The sequence below is a fragment of the Aegilops tauschii genome, chromosome 2 (assembly GCF_002575655.3).
Source record: "Aegilops tauschii subsp. strangulata cultivar AL8/78 chromosome 2, Aet v6.0, whole genome shotgun sequence".
Classification (NCBI taxonomy): domain Eukaryota; kingdom Viridiplantae; phylum Streptophyta; class Magnoliopsida; order Poales; family Poaceae; genus Aegilops; species Aegilops tauschii.
The window spans coordinates 130,158,726-130,178,078 of NC_053036.3; the positions used below are offsets into that span (position 1 = coordinate 130,158,726).

The 19,353-nt window shown below is 44.5% G+C and overlaps 2 protein-coding genes across 3 annotated transcripts; one reads left to right on the forward strand and one right to left on the reverse strand.

Annotated features, from left to right (window-relative positions):
- Nucleotides 1–1,512: 1,512 nt before the first annotated feature.
- LOC109786183 (uncharacterized) lies at nucleotides 1,513–10,369 on the reverse strand. Of its 2 annotated transcripts, XM_045232784.2 has the most exons (24): nucleotides 10,055–10,369; nucleotides 9,472–9,933; nucleotides 9,222–9,290; nucleotides 9,021–9,143; nucleotides 8,786–8,935; nucleotides 8,576–8,707; nucleotides 8,410–8,489; nucleotides 8,007–8,101; nucleotides 7,640–7,707; nucleotides 7,184–7,326; nucleotides 6,355–6,462; nucleotides 6,168–6,243; nucleotides 4,743–4,879; nucleotides 4,506–4,665; nucleotides 4,225–4,404; nucleotides 4,024–4,140; nucleotides 3,620–3,775; nucleotides 2,940–3,104; nucleotides 2,739–2,851; nucleotides 2,375–2,498; nucleotides 2,201–2,296; nucleotides 2,046–2,108; nucleotides 1,872–1,943; nucleotides 1,513–1,749 (listed from the first exon to the last, which is right to left on the reverse strand). In XM_045232784.2, the coding sequence occupies exons 1-23, from the start codon at nucleotides 10,211–10,213 to the stop codon at nucleotides 1,884–1,886; spliced, it is 3,036 nt and encodes a 1,011-aa protein (XP_045088719.1). In that variant the 5' UTR covers nucleotides 10,214–10,369; the 3' UTR covers nucleotides 1,513–1,749; nucleotides 1,872–1,883. The 2 variants fall into 2 exon arrangements, with proteins under 2 accessions (XP_045088719.1, XP_020200359.1); XM_020344770.4 differs by having other exon boundaries at nucleotides 1,513–1,943.
- Nucleotides 10,370–15,201: 4,832 nt separating this feature from the next.
- On the forward strand, nucleotides 15,202–16,482 carry LOC109786198 (flavonol 3-sulfotransferase). Its single transcript, XM_020344789.4, has one exon. The coding sequence runs from the start codon at nucleotides 15,313–15,315 to the stop codon at nucleotides 16,330–16,332; it is 1,020 nt and encodes a 339-aa protein (XP_020200378.1). The 5' UTR covers nucleotides 15,202–15,312; the 3' UTR covers nucleotides 16,333–16,482.
- The last annotated feature ends 2,871 nt before the right edge of the window (nucleotides 16,483–19,353 follow it).

Sequence of the window (19,353 nt, forward strand, 5' to 3'; positions counted from 1 at the left end):
ACGGGACCAATGGAGTATGCTAATCGAGGTGTCCGAATGAGGAATGGATTATTTGAGGCGTGACCGGTCACTGTCCGCGGACGCGTCCGGACATTCCGCTGGCGTTTGAGGGGGCGGGTTTACCAAGTCTGGTTGTAGATGCTCTTAGGTTTTTAGTTAGACCCATTGTATCAGTTTGGTCGTTGCGGTTTATAAGGGTGTTGTAATTCATGGCCGATTGATGCTTTCGTTAATTCAAAACCGGCTCATCCAGAGCCTTTTATGTAAAAAGGAAGATGTTGAGAGCACAACTCCACATCGGTTCATCCCCCACTATCGGCCACTCGCTCACATGTACGCACGTGTGAGTGTGTTTATTATTATCCCCATTAGTATCAGTCAGTTGCAGGTATGTGCCGCATTTGCATAGACAACATATACTCCTAGGTTGATGGTCTGAGTATGTTTAAAGGATTCCTGTTGTACGTAATTGGGAAGGCAGTTGACCGCCTTTCTCTACCTAAACGAGAGTCGCTCGGGCTGACCCGCCACACAGCCGAAACACGAGTACTCGACTACTCGAGTACCTGTGGAAGTTCCAGCGGTCAACGCCACCGAAGCCAAAACAGCCAAAAGATCTCGTTCGTATCGTGCGTGCACAGAATACACACACCGTAGTGGCTACGCGGCTGCAGCCACCACGGCACGATGCGTGGCAGCTGGCTGGGAGAGTATGATAAGTCCATGCCGCCACCCGGTCAACCCCATTCGCCTGCATGCACCACTCGCGGAAAGAACTGGAGCCGCGCCGCGTTGTGCTACTGCGTACGATGAACCGCCTGGCCAGTGGACGAGCCGCGCCGTGCTCCCCCGCCGGAAGCCACCTAGCTAGGGGGAGAAAAGCCATCGTCGTCAACGATGGTGCGCGTGGATATTTTGGAGGCTGAGCGGGCGGCGGCACGGATGGTCGTGGGGAGGGGGCGGGATGTCAACGCCTCGACTGGAGGGCAATGGAGTGGGTCTGTGGGTGGATGCGGTGCGAGATATTTTTCGAACCATGCTATACGTACGACAATTCATGTATGAATTATATCCGATGAAGCAGATCAACCCGTATATCAGTTGGACTCTAAGTCTAGCCATGGCTGGATGTTGCATCGTACCAAATCGGACAAGTCATGTTCGTACATGTAGTAGTTTTGTCGTTCGGCTCTCGCGCGCGCCGGCCGGCAGCCGGGTCGATCGGGCGGTGGACGCTCTCGCGGCGGCGTGGGCGCGTCGTGTGTGACCCACCGGTGCGTCGGTTTGTGATCCTGGGAGCCCCGGACGGCGCAGCGTGCGTGGGGAGCGGCCGTCCTGCTCTGTCGTTTTACGATGCCATACTTTCGGGTTAACCACCACGAACACTGTCTATTCACCCAAAAAAAAACCGATGTCTAGCATTCAGATATTAACTACTCTTGATTTTTTTAGAAAAGAGGCGCTTGTCCGACTTTAATGATCTGAAGCCCTTAAGTTATGCAAACGGGCATGTACTTCTTCAGTTGTTGCTTTATATATAAAGCGGGGCGAAAGCCTGTTTTGAAAAAAAAAAGTTATACAAACACTAGTTTACAGCTACCATCAAAAAACGAAATGAAAAAATGCAGGCTTTAATGAACCGAAGCCCTTGAGCTTTACAAACACTAGTTCATGGAGCTGCTGGTTCCTAAATGCCTTGAAATCCCATGTCCGCGTGAATCAGAGAGGACGTATAATCAGATCTCAATTCTGTGAATAAAAGGTGCCCATGCAACGAATTTCTGAATTGGTAAACCTTCCCGCAAAAAAAAAAAAAAGGAGAAGGCCTAGAAACATTGTTAGTTAATGCATCACCAACACGCAGTTTGTACCTTGCTCGCACGTCAGCTTCGATCAGAAGCTTCTTTCACTTCAAAATACGATCTATCGTGTTCAATCACACCCTGCACACGCAAAGCATCTCAGAGCAGGAAAGCTTTATGTTGAAATAAATGCAGCACGATAGAGGGTGATTGGGTAAATGTAGCAAGCACAAATCATTAAACCTTTAGGATCAAAATCGCCGCCTCCTTGTCCAAAACCTCATTATATTCGCTACATGTCAATGACTGAAAAGAAAAAGAAGAAACATATTATCAGCTCTAAGATGCTAACGTCGTTTTTGTCTCAATGGCGAGCTCAGTACAGCATTCAAACTTACTTGGATACAATTCGGACAGCCAGAAGCACTAGCGCAACTGCATGCCGAAACAAGCTCTAAAGCAGCAAGCAGAAGTTCCCCAAAGAGTTTTTTAACCTACATGATTGAACAGACAAACTGCGGTTTACACCAAGATCATTCACATAGCCTAAATAGCCGACTATCTGCAATTACCTGCGTTGCCAGGCCGATACCACCTGGGTGTTTATCGTATAAAAGAATTCTTTCAGGCATACCACGGGTTTCGTGAGGATTTACGCACTCAGTTCCTAGGTCAGAAGCACCACACATCATATGCCTGCGCAAATCGCACAAGCAACCCCAGTTAAAAGAGCTAAATTACTAAAGGTAAATGATGCAATAAAATTACGACAGAATTCAATGCAACAATAGCATTAACAGTTAAACAAGTGGTTGGCAAATTATAATGAAATGAAAGTTGCAGTATTCTTCTTTAAGACCAGTGCCAAATAATTGTGCTTCAAATTTTACTGGTGTCTACCACAAACCATTATAACAGCAGTAAATGAGAACTTACAGAGGCAATATATTCAAGAGTGTGTGTGAAGCAGCATGTGAACCACCTCGAAACTCTAGTTTCCTTTCCTCCACAGCTAGTTTTGCTGACCGCGGAATCCGTATCCAAACAGCCTATTGTGGGATCATACAAAAAATACACGTGTAAAAATCATGAGAAATGCATCATAATGTTGCTAAGATTTATAATTGAGTCACAAACCTCAGAATCATAGGAGTATGGAGGTAGTCTAAGTTCAACTGTGTCTAATATTTTACTGCTCGATTTGCATATCCGATGAAAGCCAAACCATTTGGTTGACACCTTGCAACTATTTGCTTGCGCAGTTGTCTTCAAATGGTTGGTTTTGCATGCCGGAAGATAAGCCTTCAAGATTTTTTACAAGAGACAATTAACCATTGAGAACAAAATATCTGTATACTAACAAATCACAATGATTTCACTTAAAGGGAAGCTCGGGACTTAATGACATTAACTTTTTAGATGAAAAAAAGGTATTGAAAAGAATCAAAACCATGATCAAGCATCTCAGACGGAACACTTATCCTATTCCATGTTATACATCAAGCAATTATGGGGTTCTCCGAAAAAGGAAAAGGAAAAAACGAGGACAAGACATGGAACTCTGGGTTCAAATAAATCAATGAATAGTATAAGGTGATGTCATTGACATCTAACGCAAAATGAGATGGTAAATACTCCTTGGAATTAGTGAATTAGCTAGGGTCTAGAAAATCTAGATAAAAGAGATATAAACTATGTATTGCTCAACAATATTATAGCGGATATGACTTCATAATAGCAGAATGTATAAGATCATCCCGCAATTTTTTTTAAAAAAATGTATAAGATCAAATGATGTAATGCTTTCAAGAACATACAAAATCTCCTCCAAGGACATTGATGTCAGTGTAGTCTCGTGTCTTTGTGTAATACTTAACATCAACTTTCCGGCAGAAAGCTGTCCTTGATGACAAATCAAACTCCTCAACTAAGTAATTAACACCCTGATGCATGTAAATAGCACCCTCATACACCTGAAATTGATAAAAGGGCACTGGAGATAATAAGCAAAGAACGGCAGAACTCAGAACGGCAGATCCACAGTTCTCATCAATGGCTAAGTATAGATTGCATACATGAATTATTTAAAAAAATAAGTTATGGTGCATTGACTGTAAATTCATGAATTTATCTACCTGCTTTGCCGACAGTGAGGAATATTTAAAGAGCCATAAAAGTATAACAGTGGTCATGTACTTCTGGAACAGTTAAAACATATTACCTGGAAAAATGCCTTACTTTCCTCAATTTCCTCAAGTAATCTGTTATTTAACTTATCTATCACTTTGTACTTGTCATGCTCAATTGCTCGTATGCTAACTGTCTGTGAAGGATTTTTCTGCAGAAATCCAAATACTACTGAGCACTGACGTAATAAGAGAAGGAATTATTTTATATAACTGAGAATGAACAAGGAACGAACCTCTGGTCCAATATAATTCCACATAGTTGAAGAAAAAGGTCCAGACGGGTTGTTGACCAGAAAACCTTTGTCCTTTAGAGTCGTCACTATACTATCCAAAGTAGAACCAAAATGATTCTCATCATATTGCAGGCATATTGGATGTTCATAAGCAGCACAGGCAATGTGCTGTCCTAAAACCTGCAACAAATTTCATATCCCGAGAAACCAAGCGAAGAGTTAGGTACTCGTGTGTTTAAATATAACAACATAGTCAGTTCAATAAGCACAGATCTACGCACCTTTGGGTTATGTGAATCAACTTGGCAATGCTCAATTGGCTTGCCAAATAGTTTATCTGGGGATTTCATGAAATACTGATCTAAAGGACCCTCAAAGGCAACATAAATGGCTAATGATTGTTTTGCTCTCCTTCCAGATCTTCCGGCTTGCTGCCATAAACTACAATTAAAATTCTGTATCTTAGTGGGCTTCACAAAGAAACTTAAGACTCTACTCGACTGATCTCTTTCACCTACCTCGCAACACTCCCAGGAAATCCAAGATGCAATGTTGCATCAATATGTCCAACATCAATTCCCAGCTCAAGAGCATTTGTGGCAGCAACGCCACAAAGTTTTCCCTCAAAGAGGTCAGCCTCGATTTTTCTTCTGTCCTGCAATAATTTGTTTTCGACTCTCACATGTAAGAGAAAAAAAAAACTGAGCAATCAAAGGGCGAGGGAAGGGACACCTGAATTCATTACTTCAAATTTAAGAGTTTTACAAGACTACAATTAACGCGACGATAGATAGTCAAGGGGCTGCTATCTTATGGTCCAGATTCCTGAGCCAAACAGACTGCACAGTTAGATCAACATCATCAATCTCTTGGCTTCGGAATTTTTTTGCATTACGAGTGCCCCAGGTTTTCCAAAGAAATGATTAGGAGGACCGAAGGACAGATCGCGTCACTGATGACCTGAGACATAGCTGTGTCCCAGGTCGGGCTGAAGTGAGAGGACAATGTAACAATATCGAGCCGTTGCCACAACCAATGCATGAGGACATGAGAAGAATAGGTGATGGTGATCTATATCTTCTACGGTAGACGAGCAGGGGGGGGGGGGGGGGGGGGGATGAGGTGTCATCTTGCATAGTCTTGTGTGGCAAGTAAGCATATAGTCAGTATGACAAAGACGACAGACTCGATCGATGTGCGTGATCACGGTGACTGCAAGTGGTGGACATGCTCGAGGGGATCTCCAGACTCCAGCACTGACAACGAACATGCGAGTGATCATCGCGACGATGAGGTCAAGGGGAAAACAAACTAAGACAAGGACGAGCGGCACCAGAAGCATCGTAGAATTCATATAATAATGTTTCCTAACAAATTATACACTTTGATAAAAGATAAAAAAATAAAAGTTTTCTTCTCTTCTGTGCCTGGTTGGCTGCTGTTAGAGTACGTAATGGGCCTAATGGGCCTGGGCTGGCGGTAGAGCCCGTTAGTCTTAGGGTTAATTAGAGATAAGGGTCGCTTGCTTAGGGGTCAAGTAAACCTCTCTATATAAGGGAAGGAGATGTATCAATCTAATCAAGCAAGAATTAAGAAGGAAATCCCTTCCATCTTGACCGGCCGTGGGCAAAAGGCCCCCGGCCGGCCCTCTCGCGCCCTCCTTCTAGCAGCGCCATAACAGCTGCTTCTATTAAAACATAAACAAGGGCTTCATTCTCTCATGAACAAACATAGTTGCTACAACATCAAATTAAGGTGTATGTGATGCAACTGCTGGTAACACTTGTATCGCGAGGATACCTTTACCTATGCATTAGAGATTAATACATGTTGCAAATCACAAATGAGATTCAAGACAACCTTCATGCTAAACCCTAGATCAGAATTAAAGAATCATAAGTAGGATGTCAGAATATATTAGGAAAATGGCAAAAAATAACAACCTCTGCAATGTAGCCAGCACGATATACACAGATAGAATCTACCAATTCTTTTCCAGTCACCTCAAGAATTTCACGCCTACAATAACAGATAGATCATCTAAAGAACTAAGAACTACACATAGAAAAAAGTTTAACAAAGAAGTGAGAAAATGAAAAGTAAAAAAGAGGTACGAAAATGTGCTCTTACGTGTAAGACAGAACGAGCTCACATAGCTTCCTCGTTTTACAGAATGCAATGCAGCGGAGCCCATGTTGAACCATCTCAGAGAACAGATAAGAAACCTCTACTATTGGGCTGACAAATAAAAATATGATATATCAGTTTTTTTTCAGAAAAAGAAGTTATCAGAAAATAATTGCAGGGTATATGAACAAATAAAAACTGGCACGCAGTATGAAAATGAATACATTCGAGATTGAATAAATTATGCATCCTAAATGATGGCTCAAGCTTTTCCACTTGATATCTTCTGTATCTTAAGCTCATACGTCGCACATTTTTATGTAGAGTAATCACAGCACCATACTAAAGTCAAAGATGCCTTTGAAGCAATAGCAGCATAGCATACTGACTTGAGAATGATGGTGTCACAATTAGGAGTGCATCACTTGACAAAGGTTTCAACCACAAGTAATATGGTGTGTTAAAGTAAAACTACATTTGAACTCTTGAGCCATCCTGTTAGGAGTTGACCCAGCAATACAACTGTTATTATTAGCATTGATTTCTTCAAAGGATGGCTGCTTCCAAGCCCATCTCCTGGTTTTCATCACTCGATCACTTCCTTTTCCACTAAGTGATTGCTTAGGGACCTTAGCATTTTGAAACAAGTGAAAAATGACACTGGGGAAATTGCAATGTCATGCTAGACACCAAAGAATGATGATATATGGGTCATTACAAATTAAATATCATGCCTGATGGACAAAAAGACAAGCAGTTATCAAAGTTGAAATGTAGAACTACAATGAACAAAAACTAACAATAGCAATAATTAGAAAAAGGGTGTGAATACCTTGAGCGTCTAGTAACTGAACTACCTTGTGAGCCTCCCTCTTTTTTCATATGTAATGGGGGATTCCACAAGAGAAAATATTTAGAACCACACGGACTTCCATCATTCTGAATCAACCCGACATTATCCAATTTGGCCAGCTCCTGAGATAGAAACAGAATGCTTGAAGACAAATGTATGCAATTCCCAAAAGAGTCCATATAAATAAGTCTGCGGAGATAGTAAATTAAGATGGCCATCCCAAAATAATATTATCTAACACGGTAAGGTCTTGCTCAACTCATCAATGTGTTCCTACGTAATAAAAGGTTGACCAAAAGTGATATGTTTTGAAAAAACTACTGCAAGGAGGAGCAAGTTTTACACACAGTAAAATTGTTAGAGGGAGCTGGTTTATTTTCTTTTAGTTACAACCATATATTTTCAAAACTATAGTGAGGAGAAGATATAACCTACCATAACATGCTCACGTGGGTTTGCTGAGGTAGCTGTACAAAACGTGAATGTAGGATGACAGCCATAAACTGCATATAAGACCAAGATGCTTAGGAATTGTATCAGTAATACCTAACTAAAGTATATCTACTAAGTTATATCTCACAATCTGATAAAATTAAGTGCCCCCTCTGATCCAAATTAAATGCCGCAGCTTTAGTACAACTTTGTACTAAAGTTGTACTAAGGCTGCGACAATTAATATGGATCTGAGGGAGTACAAAATTTTGAGAAGCTAATTGGCATTTCAGAGTTCTCTTGTAGCAAGATCAATGGAGCCTTTTGAGTGGACTAACAACAATTGAATGGTTCAACAAAGTATACATACTATTTGAACAAATACGCTTCAATCTTCTAAGTATAAGTGCAGTATGGCAGCCAAATACTCCTTTATATGAATGAGCTTCATCAATGACAATATACCTGAGTAGATTATGGCAGAAACACGTTATCAAATGAACAATAAATGATATGTTTACTAAATAAGAAAGTATAAATGGAAAGAAATATGATACCACACGATGAAATAACATTGTTAACAAAATAAAATAAGGAAACTCTCCTGTACTTCCACCTGACATTTGATATCAGGAATCAGTTCTTTTTTAGACAAGAGGTATATTACCCCCCTGCTTTATATTAAAACACCGAAAATGTAACCACAGTTCATTCAGGAACTGACACTCGATATTAAAATTATTGACAAAACTAAGTAAATCATTTAGTTCCACCTGAGATTTGACAAAATCCTTTGGAATTGACTGTGACATGGCAAGACTGACACGTGCAGCATATCTGGGTTGGTAATTAGCTGAGAGTGAGGAGAGTAAGTGATTAGACACACCAAAATAAATAAAAGTTAAGCATAACTCTATAGACCCAGGAGCATATATTTACCAGTCGTGCATTATCCCTGATCCAGAGACGATCTTCTCTAGGGGTATCTCCATCATAGATGCTAACATTAATATCAGTGTGAAATGCTTTCTTCATCTCCACTATGGTCCTCAACTGATCTTGAGCTAAAGCCTGCAATACAACAGCCAAGTGAGTTTCTCACAAGATTTCACATAACCATGCCTACAACATAGTGAGTTCTGCCTAGACCTTCGTCGGAAATATATATAAAGCACACGACATCAAGTCTTGAGAGAGAGATTCAAGAACAGGAATATTGTAGCACAAAGACTTTCCACTTGATGTTGAAGTTGCAACTACAACATGCTTCCCAGAAATGGAAGACTGTATAGCTTCAGACTGCACTTGAGTTCAAGTCAACATAAGAAATTAGCCTCAGCAACAAAATATAGGAAAATATGGTAGATGACATACCCCATTATACCTGATGGCTATACAATCTAGATATTCCAATACTTTCTAGTGCTTTCCTCATAACTTCTGAAAGATCACGAGGAAGTTCTGAATATGATGCACGTCTACATGGAATCTCTTCAATATGTACAATCTGAAACAAATAATCAACAACATAAATATTATGGTTTTATTTGATTGTTACTTCAAGAAATTCAAACAGAGTGAAAACCTGCCCCTCCTTTCCAAGGCCATTTTTCAGATGTTCAACCATTTCGGCAGGCCCTAAGGGGTGTTTATCCTGCAATCCAAATGCATTGTCAACATACTATCCTACGAACCAATGCTTAGCATATGCCTAAAGGTGCCTCTTTATGGAAACTACGCCAGGCTGCAGTTTGGATTTATGCTACCTGGGGTGAAAGCTAAGCTAAAATTGACAAGGCAAAACAGAAAACTGTATCGATGGAAAGGAAACCTACATGGCATGATGATGCAGCAGATCTGACAAAACCACTCTTCTTATTCATGCTAGGCTGCTTCGATGCACCGTCCACTCCAGGTGTATCACTGGAACCATTTCCATTTTCCTTGCATAGTTTTCTCCTTTTCCTTGAACATCCAGTTGACGGGCTTTTACCTGCCGACCCATCCTCTGCATAGCTCCCAGAACAGGGGGTGCTAGAGGAATACAGATCTTTCAATGCATCATCAGCGTTTGTGCTATTGGGTATTGATGAGAGGTCATTCATAATGTCTTGCCAGGCTGAATTAGCCCCAGTCGCCACTTCCTGTGATATTGGTGGATTTGCACTCTGCTCTTCGGCTGGCATGGCCACCGGAGAAGGCTGCGCTGACTTCCTTGTAAAGGGAACGAGAACAATGAATTCGCCTTTGACGATCGCAAGGCTGCCAATCTCGGCCTCCAATCGCAGTTTAGCACCCTTCATCATGAGAAACCATGCCGTCATCAGAAAAAGCGACAAATGCAGCAATGCCACGGAGCGTGACAAAACCATACCAGAACGGTCAGAGAGGCGGGGGAGGGTGGAGTGGATGGTGCACCTTGAGGAAGAGATGGAAGCTGTTTGAGATCTGCGCGGGAGGGAAGGAGCCCCGGAGCGCGGCCTTGAGGTCCCGGACGGAGGCGGCGGCGGCGAGCGTTACGGCGGTGGACCGCCCGTCGAGGGCTCGGACCTGGAGCTCCCTCTCCTCCTGCGCCATCGGAGCGCTGCGGGAGCCGGCGGCCCGCAGAGGCTTGTGCTGGAGGGAGGAGGGGTGTGGTTTGGAGGGAGCGCCGGTATCCGGCCGGCGGGTTTTGGCGCGCGCCGCGAGGAGGACGATGGCGGCGGTTGCGCACTTGCCTGTTGCCGGTCTCCCTCTCCTAGCAGCTACAGGCCGGTGGGCGCCCCGCTTTGGGCTTCAGCTGCCGCAACGTGGGCCGAGCAGGCCCCTACGAGGCGCAATAGGCACGGGCTGTGGACTGAGGCCGGGTGCGAGGCGGCACGGGGGTGTGGAGCAGGACGAACAGTAAATCGAAATAAATGGGAAAAGGAATTTAGTATTTGAAATTTTCGTCACCAAAGATGCACAAGTTTTCTCAAAAATAAAAAGATGCACAAGTTTTCTAGGCCTATGCAAAATTTCTTGACCATTTGACAACGGAGGAGCCCTGGACAAAAACACAAAAATCGGCGTTTTAAGAAAGGTTCAAGATTTTTTACTTTGGAGCAATGATTTTTTTTTTATCCCAGGATCCTCCGAGATCAAATCGCCATGAAAACTTGAGTTTTTTGTCGCTATTTTTCTGGATTTTTTATTTTAGTGTTCACCCGAAAGCATATGAGCTCGTGATCAGCTATGGACTATGCAGCCTGGGGGCCTTTTGATTCATGGACAAAACACGTGAATAAGAAGTTTTCTTATGGTGATACTATTCATTCATTTGAATCAAAAGAATGGATCAAATAATTAGCATACAAAATTTAGTTGGAATTTCATAGAGAGAAAAAGGATTCTATAATCGACGAAATCTCTATAATCCATGAAATCTCTTTTTTTTCACATTCTATACGCAAATAACAAAGGCAAGGCCATAACTAGCATTATAAAACTTAATTTTACTACTGCATATATTTTAGTCCTAACTAGACCATGATAACGCGTGTTGCCGCGCCCGTCCATGTTTACGATAGAATGATAGAACTTCCGTAAATATATGAAGATATAGAACATGGAGTTTCACTTTGCATAAGCTAACCCGTACATAGTGGTAAGTAATCGAAGATGACTTAGATTTGTGATTGATCCTGGCCACTTTGGCTCAAAAAAAAAAAAGAACAGAACAAATTCTCTTCTAGCAAAGTCCCACATCATGGTGCCCAACCATCTTGAAAAAGGCAAAGAAATGGGAAGCCTGAGTAAAAACGTACAAATGGTTGAAGCAAAAATAGATTGTACAATTACATGAGAAGATCTGGGCGGTATAAATTTCCAAGAAAATCTGAAAAAACTTAATGCATTCAGACATTGCTTAAATGAGTGATGCGGATTCGGCAAGACAACTTTTATATTTTGGTCTAACAGGTAAATATAATCTAGCTGAATCCAAAAACCAAGTATAGTGCCCCCTGAATGTACTACTCGGTGACAAAGATCAGGGGGAGATGGTCCAGTATTCCTCATCATTAACTTCACAACCTTGAACTAATATAAGCTAGGAAATTCTGAAATTCATGTGTATGATTTGCTATATGCCAAGGGGTTGTGGGCATGGTGGAAGGCAGTTTAATTAGAGAATGGATTTTCAGCTGACGAGCTCCTTGGGGGGGTGTTTGGTTCAGGGACTTTTTAGTCCCAGAGACTAGAAAAAGTCCCTAAAAAGTCCCTAGGAACCAAACGGGAGGGACTTTTTCTACAGGAACTAGAAAAAGACTCTACTAGAGAATCTTTTTTGATTAGTCCCTGGGACTAGAAAAAGTCCTAGGACTTCTGAACCAAACACCCCCTGGGTCTCGGCATCCTGGTGGTCTAATATCCTATGGATCTGTGCCAGATATCAATTTCGGTCATAATACCCAAATCAATGCCAACGGAATACATGAGAGGTGGGCCTACACAATTTAATGACGTGGTCGAGGACGGGCATAGTAATCTCTCTTCGCCTTTTCTCTTCATATTATTTTTGTGAATCAAGTATGACCGTGCGGGGAAATTTTTGTGGCTCGATGATTTGTAGACCTCTTAATCTCGAATAATCAGTGAAATATAGTTAAGTGGTGTATGTTCCTTTGTCACGCTAAAAATATATTCTTCTGATGAACAGTGTTCAATATAGTGCGAAGTAGTATAATTTTAATACTGAACTTATTTTAGTTTGCCATACTGTACAATTAGTTTGATGGCTGGTGTAAACCGATTTTGCACATCTTTGTGTTATTTGATGAAGGGGGCAAGACAATTTTGAACATCTTTGTGTACAGTACAATTAGTTTGATGGCCAGTGTAAACCGATTTTGCACATCTTTGTGTTATTTGATGAAGGGGGCTAGACAATTTTGAACATCTTTCTGTTATTTGATGAAAAACAACATTAGCATGTCATAATCATAGGCAAAGCCGAGTATTCAAAATTTGAACCTAGGGTAGGCGCTGAACATTATTGAAGAATGCAGTTGTTTGGTGAACAGAAGCACGTGGGCTAGCTGGCCGTTGTGTCAGAGTTGTGTTTTTGGAAATTAGATGACACAATACAGGAGAAATACTACCACGAAGTACACCAACTTTTTCATTAAATGCACAGCAAGCCTTCGTTAGATGCATAGCAGACGGCCCAAGATACCGAGCTATGAGGTGCTCGTCCACCAAATGTACTTTTTGGTTTAATTAGAGATATATGGGAATGAAGAGTAGGTACCAGACAGAAGCCATCGCAGATTCGATGGCTATCATTCTATCACGTTGCCATGCGATAGTTTCTGCACTTCTGCAGTGTTGTGCCACTCCCATCGGGTGCTGAGTCAACCATGCGAACAAGACACACCAGAAGGCATAAGCGACCGCTGCCGTTGCAGTTTTAGGTTTCTCGGGTATTAACAAGTCCTTACCTTTGGATGCGTACTGGATCCCGGGGCATCGGAAAACAGTTTCCGGGCTGAGCAGACCCTTCGCGTGCCAAGATGATGGCGAAGACACCGAGGCCCACGCGTAACAAAGGAGATCTGCGGGACCGTGGGGGACGAGTGGACGACGCCGACAGCGTGCGCCGCCGCCGCGGGGACGAACGTACGCGGCCGGCGTCCAGAGTCCAGACAAATGGAGAAACGAAAAGTATCAGGAGAGCCCGATTAATGACGGAGTCGCCAGCTCGGCCTGCGAGTAGCGGCCCAGCTAAGTAGGCTGAACGTCACGAGCTGGCGATGCGTTGTAAAAAATATCCAAACACGAGCGGTGGATGACGGGAAGATCTGCAACGTTCAATAAGGAGATCCTATGGCTGACAACGTCAAATCGTTGTGGAGGCTCCTAACTAGCTGTGTTATACTGTTTAGTAATTTGGGCGTACTTTTTAGAATTCATGTGTTTTTCCTACTCCCATGAATCAAACATAAAAATATGCAAAATTTATGTGTTTTTCATTCCTCTATTGTTCACATACAAATCTATCATATTCATGTGTTTTGAAACCATGCGAGTTAAAGAGGCCCTAGGAGGGGGAGCTCCTGTTCATCACTTTTAACGCCTAGTGGGCTACTCATGTACAAAACACTTCATTCCCAACAACCTTGGATAGGCGATTCGGAGGCGACATGTTTTCCTCTGGTGAATGCTGACAACATAGCGGCTTTCGTCCCCCTCCATCTGCTGCTTCGGTGGCGGATAGAGGGTGGATCCTATTTCTCTTCCGTGTTGTTTCAGGTATAGGGTTGTTGTTTCGTTCGGTGGTGTCGGGGCAATGAGGACGGTGCCGCGTAGAATAAATTTACCTTGGTTTCTTCCTCACCACGGCGATGCTCTCCATGGCATCGACGAAGAGTCGGTCTTGTGTACTTGTCGTTCTCTCGGCACAACGAGTTTAGTCTTTTTGTTCGCGAATGGTGGTTGCTGCATGTTGTGGCAACGCCAACAACCGAGACGAATTGGTGTTCCTGGAACAGGGAGATGGCTTGTAGGCGGCGTACCTGGTTCTCTTCCCCGACCTCGCCAGTACAGTGCAGTGGATTCAAGTCCAGGCTAGCACGAGGACAATCCCCAACCGGTGTGCCACATCGATATGTGCCTCGTTGCTTGCAGTAGGCCTTTTCTTTGGCTCTAAAAGCCTCTTTGGCGGTGGTGCGACCCTGGATCTTGCAAAGATAGATGTTGGGCTTTATTCTGATGAGTGTCTTGACGACTCCGAAACTTGGCGCAATTAGAATAACTCGAAGATCGTACCCTGCTTGATAAACCACTGGACGTTGTTGCAATAAACACACCAGGTCGTCGTCTGAGAGGGTCACCTGCCGTCTAATTTCAGGCCCCGGAGCATCAATCCTGCCTACAAACAGTAATGCCCGAGAACGATGACCATAAGGCCACGTGTAAAAGGTAGGAGACAAAAGAGACAATCTCATGCCAGTCGAAGAAGTTTCACACCAGGATCAAAGCATGCCCAAAGCCACAGACGCGCATTGACCAATAGGCATCCGAGCTCCCCGACAATGCCCCCAAGAATGTGATGACACAACATGACAAGACGCTGAGCGAAAGAACATACTAGGATTTTCAGCCATGCCCAAGATAACATACTAGGGTTTTCACCCGGAGCCCTGACAACAAGTCAGAGATCCACAATATTCATCCCCACATTCCTTTTTTTCTCTCATATTCAATTTCAAAATATACCTTTTTCAATTTGCATTTCCTAACTTCCAATTTATTTGAGCTAAACTCGTATTTATAACCCTACTCGAACGTGTCGATTTGTATTTCATCATTCTCACTCTTGTACTATTCTAGTACTACAAGACTGCAACTATGCATAATCCCTTTCTTTAGGAGGAAAACAAAACTAAAGCATGATGAGGTTGGGGTCTGCTCCTTGGCGGGCACGGCAAGGTACCATTTCGCTTTCGACATTTCAAAGTCAAAATTTGATCCATCGTTAATTAATTAAGTGAACAAAAGGCACATGCGTGATGCAACGTGGCAACGTTCTACTACTATATATTCTTCCCCAAAGGAGTGGAAGTGTCAGCCTGCTCTCACTTGATTGAGCACACTACACTTTTCTGCTCGCGCGCGACGCCGCGTGCGGACAGTCAGTCTGTTTCCATCCATCTCCAATGGCCGCCATCGCCACCAAGTGGACTTCCGGCCCTGTTCCGTTCACGGACGTCGACGACGGCACGGTGCCGAAGCGGCCAGCCAAGGAGGAGTTCGGGAGCCTCGTGGCAGCGCTGCCGCGCAAGAATCAGGCCGGCCTGGAGCTGCGCCTGTACCAGGGCTTCTGGCTGCCGGACCACTGGGTGGCGGGCACCGTCGTCTTCCAGCGGCGCTTCGTCCCACGCGCCGACGACGTGATCCTCGCCAGCTACCCCAAGTGCGGCACCACGTGGCTCAAGGCGCTGGCCTTCGCCACCATGACGCGCGACGCGTACCCGGCGCCGGCGCAGCACCCGCTCCTCCGCCTCAACCCGCACGACTGCATCCCGTTCCTGGACGAGATCTTCGCGGACGGGCAGGAGGCCAAGCTGGAGAGGCTCCCGTCGCCGCGCCTCATGAACACGCACATGCCGCACACCCTGCTCCCCGAGTCGGTCACCGGCGCGGACGTCGCCGGCTGTAAGGTCGTGTACGTCTGCAGGGACCCCAAGGACATGGTCGTGTCGCTGTGGCACTTCCTCCGGCGCCGGCAGCCGGACCTCCCGTTCGCGGAGCTGTTCGAGCACGTCTGCGACGGCGCCGTGGCCGTCGGCCCGATCTGGGACCACGTGCTCAGCTACTGGCGCGCGAGCCTCGCGCGGCCTGACAGGGTGCTCTTCCTCAGGTACGAAGACCTGCTGCTGGACACGGGCAAGCACGTGAGGCGGCTGGCGGAGTTCATGGGCCGGCCGTTCTCGCCCGCCGAGGAGGGCGCCGGCGCCGTGGAGGCGGTGGTGGAGCTGTGCAGCTTCGAGAAGATGAAGGGGCTGGAGGTGAACAAGAAGGGATCGGCGGGGGCGTACCACGCCATGCCCCGGGACTCTTTCTTCAGGAAAGGGGTCGCCGGCGACTGGGTGAACCACATGACGCCGGAGATGGCGACGCGGCTGGATGAGGTCGTCCGTGACAAGTTCCGCGGCACGGGGCTCGCGGCTCCGTGATCTGGACAATCTGCATGCGTGATTCGATTGTACTGTATGCTTGGCTGCTGGTGCCCGTTGATTTAGAATAAAGATGCTGTTCTCGGCACAATCACTGCTTACATCATCGAATAAAGGTTTAACTACGATTGTCGATTGCAACATTTTGACGATAAGTGACACGTTTGTTTCGTTCACCGAACTTGTCAGCATCAAAGGATTATTGGTGCACAAGCCCCACGGTTTTACTACCACCGGGGCCTGGGGCTGCTGCACCGTTGGGATCGCCTCGGTCTGCTCCAACGCCGCCACCGACGCGCCATTCTACTCCGACTGAAGACTACTCCCATCCGGCGTAGCGACCGTCACTTCTCCTCTGCTGACGGGCCCTAGACCACGGACGAGAATTCTCTCTCGAAGGCGATGCGGCCTCAGGCGGAGCCGTAATTTGGACTCACCGATAGGTACACCTTGCAATAAATCATTTTTTTCTTCTGGTACTCGTATTTGTTTTAGTTTAAATAACGTCGGAATTACAATTGGAAAAAATAATAATGATGTGCGTATGTCGGTGGGGGCGCTAAAACACATGGAGATGGACCGATTAAAGGTTTCTCCTAAGTGTTCAAGCCCCATGCCGTACCCTGAAACTGAGGAGGAGGAATCGGCGGCCACAAGTGGTCCGCTTCTCTCCCACTTGGTTGGTGCGGTAACTGAGGTTGGATTAGATGATGCACGACCAGGGTCTATGTTTTGTGACTTCACTGCGTCTTCGCGTAAGTCTGAATCTTATTCCAACCCAACCCGAGTTTCCACATGAGAGGCATGTTTTGGAATAGCAGAGGTCTTTCAGACTTGGCTAAACATAAAAACACGTCGGCGATTGTGTGCGAGAGCATGGGCTGGATTTTGTAGCAATTTCCGAGGCAGGTAAATGTGACTTCCGTGCACATGTCTTTGACCACCTATCTGGTGGTTTTGACTACACATGGCATTGTTTACCACCACGTGGAAGGTCCGGAGGAATCTTACTTGGGATACAGACAACAACCATGGAATTGTTATCTTTTTCGTTTGGTGAATTTCACATCAAATTCCATCTCCGAAACAGAGCTGATAATTTTACATGGAGTCTGGCCGCGGTCTATGGGGCTGTCCAAGATGAGAATAAATCCGCTTTCCTGCGGGAATTGGTGAACATGGCTAAGGATAATCCACACCCAATGCTTATTGGAGGCGACTTTAATATCCTTAGGTACCAGGAAGAGAAAAATAACGATCGTTTTGACACTCAATGGCCTTTCTTATTCAACGCTGTGATTGCCAGTTTGAATCTTGGGGAAGCCAGTATGTCGGGGCGACAATTCACTTGGGCCAATAATCGTCCGGTGCCGACATACGAGAAACTCGATCGGGTACTCATGGATATCAAATGGGAACTAAAATTCCCTCTGGTAATAGTGCGTTCCCTAGAGCGTATTGAGACACTTTCGGACCATGCACCCATCATTCTTGAGTCTAACTCTGCTAGTCCTCCCACTGCTCGCCGCCCATTCAAATTCGAATTGGGATGGTTACAACGTGATGGCTTTGCAAATATGGTTAAGAATGTATGGGAGAGGCCCGCCGTTGGTCGCACACTAATTCAGAGATGGAACTTCAAAATTCGAGCCGCAAGGCAGTTCCTAACTGGATGGGCGAAACACACCAGTGGCATATATAAAAAAGAAAATCAACGTCTTTCCACTATTATTGATGACCTCGACAAAATCACAGAGACTCGCACTTTGTCTCAACATGAGATTGACATAAAAAATCAATCCAATGAGCAAATGGCACGTCTATTGCGAGAAGAGGAACTCAAGTGGTATCGAAGATCCGGCGCCCAATTCATTCTCGAGGGAGATAGCAATACACGTTATTTCCAATTGGTTGCCAATGGGCGACACCGAAAAAGTGTATTTTTAGTCTCGAATAGGATGAGGGACGGATCAAAGGCCAAGAAGAGCTTAAGCGTTATATAACAAAATACTACAAGTCTCTATTTGGGGCTCCAGATGAAGGGAACTTCAGTCTCGATGAGACCCGAATAGATGATATTCCACAAGTCACGACTAAAGAGAATGATATCCTGACGGCACCTTTCTCTAAAGAGGAGGTGAGAGCTGCGGCGTTTCAAATGGAACACAATAAAGCTCCAGGACATGATGGATTCCCCGCAGAGTTCTATCAGAACTTCTGGGATGTCATCAAGACTGACCTAATGGAGTTGTTCAATTATCTTCATGCCGGCCAACTTGACCTATCCAGGATAAATTTTGGAGAGATTGTTTTGTTGCCCAAGACAAAGGAGGCTGTACGGATCCAACAATAGATACCGATATGCCTCCTTAATGTCAGCTTCAAAATATTCACCAAAGTAGCGACTAATAGGCTCAATGTGGTTGCTGAAGGAAATATGCCCTAGAGGAAATAATAAAGTTGTTATTTATATTTCCTTATATCATGATAAATGTTTATTATTCATGCTAGAATTGTATTAACCGGAAACTTAGTACATGTGTGAATACATAGATAAAATAGAGTGTCCCTAGTATGCCTCTACTTGACTAGCTCGTTAATCAAAGATGGTTAAGTTTCCTGACCATGGACATGTGTTGTCATTTGATGAACGGGATCACATCATTAGAGAATGATGTGATGGACAAGACCCATCCGTTAGCTTAGCATTATGATTGTTAAGTTTTATTGCTATTGCTTTCCTCATGACTTATACATGTTCCTCTGACTATGACATTATGCAACTCCCGAATACCGGAGGAACACCTTGTGTGCTATCAAACGTCACAACGTAACTGAGTGATTATAAAGATGCTCTATAGGTGTCTCCGAAGGTGTTTGTTGGGTTGGCATAGATCGAGATTAGGATTTGTCACTCCATGTATCGGATAGGTATCTCTGGGCCCTCTCGTTAATGCACATCACTATAAGCTTTGCAAGCAATGTGACTAATGAGTTAGTTGCGGGATGATGCATTACGGA